The 6,000-nt window shown below is 40.4% G+C and overlaps 1 protein-coding gene across 2 annotated transcripts in view; it reads right to left on the bottom strand.

Moving 5' to 3' along the window:
* Positions 1 to 1,536: 1,536 nt before the first annotated feature.
* Positions 1,537 to 6,000, bottom strand: part of SLC22A4 (solute carrier family 22 member 4) — a 48,398-nt gene continuing 43,934 nt past the window's right edge. For both annotated transcript variants that reach the window (XM_038413234.2, XM_038413232.2), the window contains exon 10: positions 1,537 to 4,007. In XM_038413234.2, the coding sequence (XP_038269162.1) occupies positions 3,926 to 4,007 (82 nt within the window). In that variant the 3' untranslated portion in view covers positions 1,537 to 3,925. The remainder of the gene's footprint in view (positions 4,008 to 6,000) is intronic.

Raw genomic sequence — 6,000 nt, 5'->3', positions numbered from 1 at the left:
TCACGAAAGCTTATGCTCTAATAAATTTGTTAGTCTCTAAGGTGCCACAAGTACTCCTTTTCTTTTTATTTTATCTTTGTTTTCTCAACTTGTGAATTTTCCCTTTGCTGGAGGGAGGTTTATCCCTGTTTTGTTGTAACTTTGAAACTAAGACTCGATAGGGTTCCTCTGTGTTTTGTGCATCTTTTGTTACCCTGTAAAGTTATCTTCTAACCTGATTTTACAGAGGGGATTTTTACCCTTTCTTTTAAGAACTGATTGATTTTTTTTTTTTATCAGTGTCCAAAGATCCAGGGATTTGGGTCTGTGTTCACTTTGTAACCAATTGCTTAGGATATTATTCTCAAGCCTCCCCATGAAAGGGGATGTAAAGGCTTGGGGGGATATTTTGGGGGAACAGGAACTCCAAGTGGTCCTTTCCCTGATTCTTTGTCTAAATCACTTGGTGGTGGCAGCATACCCTCCAAGGGCAAAGAATTTGTGCCTTGGAAAAGTTTTTAACCTAAACTGGTAAGAATAATCTTAGGGGGTCTTGCATGCGGGTCCCCACATCTGTACCCCAGAATTCAGAGTGGGGAAGGAATCCTGACAGACATATCTGCTTAAACTCTAATAAAATTCTGATTAAGCATCCATCAGTAGCAAAAAGGAAGCCGCTCCTCACTGCAGTCTGAAGAATAAGACAAAGTAAAGCCACTCTCCTGTCACCCTTCCAAAAAGGGCTTTGTCTAGACCAGTGGTTCTCAACCAGAGGTCCGGGACCCACTGTGGGCCTGCGAGCAGCTTTTAGAGGGTGTGCCAAAATAAACCAGACTGTAGGGCTGGTGTTAGACTCACTGGGACTGGGACTGAAGCCTGAACAACTTAGCTTTGCAGGTCCCCTGTGGTATAGGGCCCCAGGCAATTGCCCTGCTTGCTACCCCCTAATGCCAGCCCTGGGTTTTAATCTACTGGAAATGCAGAAAAAGTTGTGGAAAAGGTGGGCCATGGAGCTCTTATAGCATATATGTGTGTGTGTGTGGGATGTGTGTGTATGTGTGTGTGTCTCGGAAAGAAAAAGGTTGAGAACCCCTGGTCTAGACAGTGTCCTTTTAAGATTTGGAGAGCATTTAACAATTTATAATGAGGAGTTCTAGTCTCAGACATCAGTCACTAGAGTTCTGCAAACTTTTAAAGAAGTTTGCAAATACCACAGACTTTTAATACCAAGAACAAGCCTTCTTTGACTGTAGTAGTGGCTCTCTCTTGGGGCTCTATTGTTAAAGTACATTCCACCAAGCCCAACCTGGTGCAGAAGACTGTGAAACGAACTTCTATCTTTATCAAAACTTTTCACATCTGCTTGCAGATTAGATTTCACTTGCATTTCCCCTCCACTCCCCATACCTTATGAGCCTATTGAAACAGATTCAAAACACCATAATAGCCAGTTACTAAAACATAATTTTGTCAATGTCTTAAAGAAAGACTTCCTTTCACAAAATTTTAATACACTTAGGAGACACCACTCTTTTCAGTTATAGGCCACAGAGAAAGTAGGTTATATAATAGGTCAGTGCACATTTTTATTATAATAAAGAAAAACAAGCTAATGGCAACTGCCACATTTTCATCCATACTTCAGCAGCTCCAATAAGCCAGCTTCAGATCTTGCTGAGGATAGATTATACAGAGTCAGCAGGATATATGCGATTATCTGGGCACACAAGGAATAATACAACTCCCAACAAAGTCAATGGGAATAATCCTCTCCTTCCCCAACCCAAAGCACTGCTTTACAAGTGGTACCCTGACTGCTCATAAATATAACGCTCCCATATTGAGCCCCAATTTATAACTCATTTGAAAAATGTTACAATTAAGACTGTATTTGACAGACAGACAACTTACAATGAAGACTGCAGTGCTAGGCCAAACCAAGTGTATGTTAAAACTTGTACAACAGCATTTTACGCCTATGCAATTCTCTTAGGAAGGCTTTACAATTTAAGAAAAAATAAATAAAATAATAGTGCCAGAAACTGGAGTTTTTGCCCCTCTTGATCCCTCCATAGATTCACACACTATGGATTTCTTCAGGCATCACTATTCAAACCTGGGAGAGATTTATTAGAAGACAGAATGTCTCCTTGCAAATGCTCCATCAGGTGAAGTAACTCTTTTTTTGCTAGGTTTAGACACAATTTAAAGTCCTTGTTATAACAATTTCACAATCTTCTGAGCACAGTCCCCTAATGTCAAAAACATTCTCATTAAAAATAAAGCTGTTAACACTTAAACTATATGAGATGTATCAGTGCTACAGGCCCAGGAAATGGACTGGTAAAGACAAGCTGTCAAAAACATAGACAAACTTGTTTTTGTTTTTAATTAAAAACATGGAAAATTAAGTTTTCTGGAATCCTAAAAAGTTACAGGAGTATAAAAATATTTCAGTTGGTTTCAGAAATATCCAAGTCTCTGATCACATAAAGGAGAATAAGTATCGCCTTTTTTATAGAAAGTATCTTCATAAAAATATGGCCACGATATACCAAGCCTAATCCCTGTATTTCCTGTAAACAGCTCTATCCCATGCTAATATCAAGGGTTTGATGAGAATGGTAACTGAAGTAATCTAAACAGTTATGCTACATGTTAGACCAAAGGGAATTTCCTCTATATTAAAAAAAAAAAAATCAGCTATATCAAGTCTTTAAATATTGCAAATGCCTTATTAAGAAAACTCTGTTTGAAAAGAGGTGAGATAGCAGCAATGGAACAGAACCTTGGCCCAGGACAATGGCTGCCTTGCGCTACATTATCAATATGGCAAAACCATTTATGCAAAAGAAAGGTTTGATTTTCAAAGCCAGAGTCTTTAAGCCTGAAACAAATAGTCTTTTGCACTTACATTTAATTTCTGTTTGAATACCTTTGCCTGACAGATTCAGTTTCATAAACGACTGTTGCTCTGCCATTACTGATGTGCTGTGTTGCACTCGTGTCTCAACTGGCTTCAACGTGAAAGCAAAAAAGATTCATGAAGCCCAGAGGGCAGTGCATGCCAGTTACACAATTTAAATAGGTGAGAGGTTATGAAGTTTCTCTCTTTGTTTAAACTTACTAAGGTGAAATTCACTTCTGTGCCGAGGGCCAGCACAAGACAAATACAGCACTCAAATCCCCCTTAAGCTTTCAGACCGAGGCTTAAATGGTGCATACTCCTTTTGTTTGGTCCTCTGCACAGTAGGGGAATGTGACCTTCAGAATAATGATTAGCCATCATCAATCCAGCAGGCTAGACAGATTTCATCTGGCCACAAAGTACATATGCAACTAAAATATCTTTTTTGTTAAGAAAGCATTATAAACACTGTATTCTTCTAGCACAGTATTTGTTCGAAAGCCTGTAGTGCCGGAACTAACAGCAGAAGTATAAAGTGTATTGCACTGTAAGCAGCGCTTCATTTGACTCTTCATCTAATATTGGTTTTGGGTTTTTTAATATTCATTTAAGCATTAAGACTTTGAAACAGTTCTCATTTGAAAATACCGGGTATTAGAATCTTGAACTACTTTGGTATTTCAATTCACATTTAAGCAGCTTTTGAGTGCAAGATTCCATTGAGTCAGTGCTGTGACTGCTCCTAATGCTCTTTTATAGCCTGATTTTCAAAGGGGGCCGAGCACTCATAGCTCCCTACGTAACAGAAGCTACAGCTTATCAAAACCACTGAAAATCAGGTCACTGAGGATAAATTATGGGGAATCCTATGGAAGTAGATGACATCTTCACAGCACTACATTTAGTACAATAGTACTGTAGATTGTAGGTTCATAACTATGTGACACCAATAGTTTTGACCCCAGATTTTTTTCTGGTAGGAAATGCATTCAGCAGTCCTTGTTCTTTTTCCAGCCTATCAGGAGATGCAGAGCCTTATCATAGCGGTGTTATCCGAGTCTTGGAGTCTTCAATCTCCTTTGAACTCCTTATGTGGTTGGTGTGTTGTCTGTTTCTGAATCTGAAAATGAATAAAATTTGATGGCTACAGAACATTTTATAGGAACCAGACATGACACATTCTGCTCCCAAGCGAAACAGCTAAAATAACCGAGCTGCACTACTGAAAATGGCTTCCGAAATAAAACTGCAGAAAAGCCCATTACACTGGGATGTGATGCTCTAGAAGGGACCTCTTCGGGATTGAAGAGATGATAAAATGAACAAAATTTGCGAGACTGCGTGTCAATACTCACTGGTCCAATGGAGATCATTTCATCCACCCACACAAAGAGCATGTGTTTAGGAAATGTGTGCATGAGACTCATGGCAAAATTTCTACTGTGCCCAGTATTTGAAGTTAAGGTTTTATCAATTTAAGACCTTACAAATCACTGATCAGACACCGAGGAAACCCCTAACAGTCACAAGGTGCAGCAGACATTTCCTCAGGAGCACCTCTTACCCTGAGAATTACAGGCCCTTATGTACATCATGGGTAGGCTTTTAGAGGCAGTTCCAGCCTTCTCCAAATAGTTATTGCTCTTAAGTGCAAATCTGTCCACAGTGCTAAGCCAGAATAACATGGCTGTGTAGTAGGGGAGTTGCACTGTGGCTACCACAGTCCCCAAAGGCAAAGGCCCACTCTTTCCCTGGTGGTGGAAGGAGGTAGAAAGAAAATGGCCAGCACATATGCATAGTTGGCTCACCTCAGATGTCCCCTCAACTGCAGCATATTGGAAACCCTTTGGTGGAGCACAAGAGGTTTATATCTGTTCAGGCTCATTAGTTTTCCCCTACTTTCAGCCCGCACAGCAGAATTACTTGCATCCAGGGCTTTCTTCACCCATTGGGGAAGGAAGACAGGATTTGCCTCTTACAATCTTACAACTGCAAGATGCACAAGCACAGTCACTTAAAGCACAAGCCACAATACACAACGTACAGTACTATATCTCTCTTCAGGGATAGGTATGTTGCCTCACCAGACAGCCCGTTCTCCCCATCCCCACTGCCACCTGCTGCTGCAGAGCACTATATTAAGTATTGGTGTCTCATTGGAATGCTAGGAGTTCTGAGAACAGACTGCCCAGTATGTGGGCAGCTCTGCAGATGCATTGCAATCACATGGGCAGTAGGTTAGGGTAGTACTTAATGGTCTGATGGGAAACAGTTACAGAATAGCATTCTGTAACTACCTTATTTTAATCACAAGCCATCCCTGTAAAACAGTTATAACAAATGTTAGAACCAACTGGAGATACTATGTGCCAAATCTCCACGCGTGTGCATGCATGCATAAGATTTCAGTGGACATGTTTGTACAGGGTGACCCAAACAGCAGTGTCCAGTGTAACAAGTGAGCATTGCATGTTCTTTATAGCTACATGAAGGAGCTTCAGGGGGTGGGAGTGGTGGGTAATCTGTCTCAGATTATACCAGCAGCTCTTTATCCATCAAAAAAACAAACAAACTATAAACGCTGAAATCCTGTTTTCATAGTAGAGCCCAATCCCTTTCTATTCAAAGAACAAAGCGCTATTTAAATGAAACAACAATCCTATTAAATGAATAGCCTTTCTATATACTAGAAGGGAAAATACAAAAATTTGGCAATGTTCTCTACACAGGATTGTGTGCTACCTCACCCACCTTGTCTCTCTAATATACACATGATCTAATTAATACAGCACCCTTGTGAGGGATGAAAATATTATCCCTATTTTAAAGATGCAGGAAAAGGCACCCAGAGAGGCGTGGTGACTTGCCCTAGATGATGCAAAGCAATTCAGTGGTAGCAGTTGGAACACACCTGAGGCTCCCTCCTGATTTCAATGAATCCAGCTCCCAACCTCTTATTCCAAACCCTGCCTCAAAACAGACTTCAATTTAAAAAAAAAAAAAAAGCTGGTATCCACCTATCTTAAAAATATGATCTCAGACAAAACCTTCCTCCTGGGACATTCTGGGTTGTTCATCTATTTAAGCGAAAGTACCCCAGCAGGGGACCACAT

Source organism: Dermochelys coriacea, chromosome 8 (genome assembly GCF_009764565.3).
Source record: "Dermochelys coriacea isolate rDerCor1 chromosome 8, rDerCor1.pri.v4, whole genome shotgun sequence".
In the NCBI taxonomy this organism is placed as follows: Eukaryota; Metazoa; Chordata; order Testudines; family Dermochelyidae; genus Dermochelys; species Dermochelys coriacea.
The sequence above is the reverse complement of the archived record's forward strand: the minus strand, read 5'-3'. Positions and strand labels throughout refer to the sequence as shown.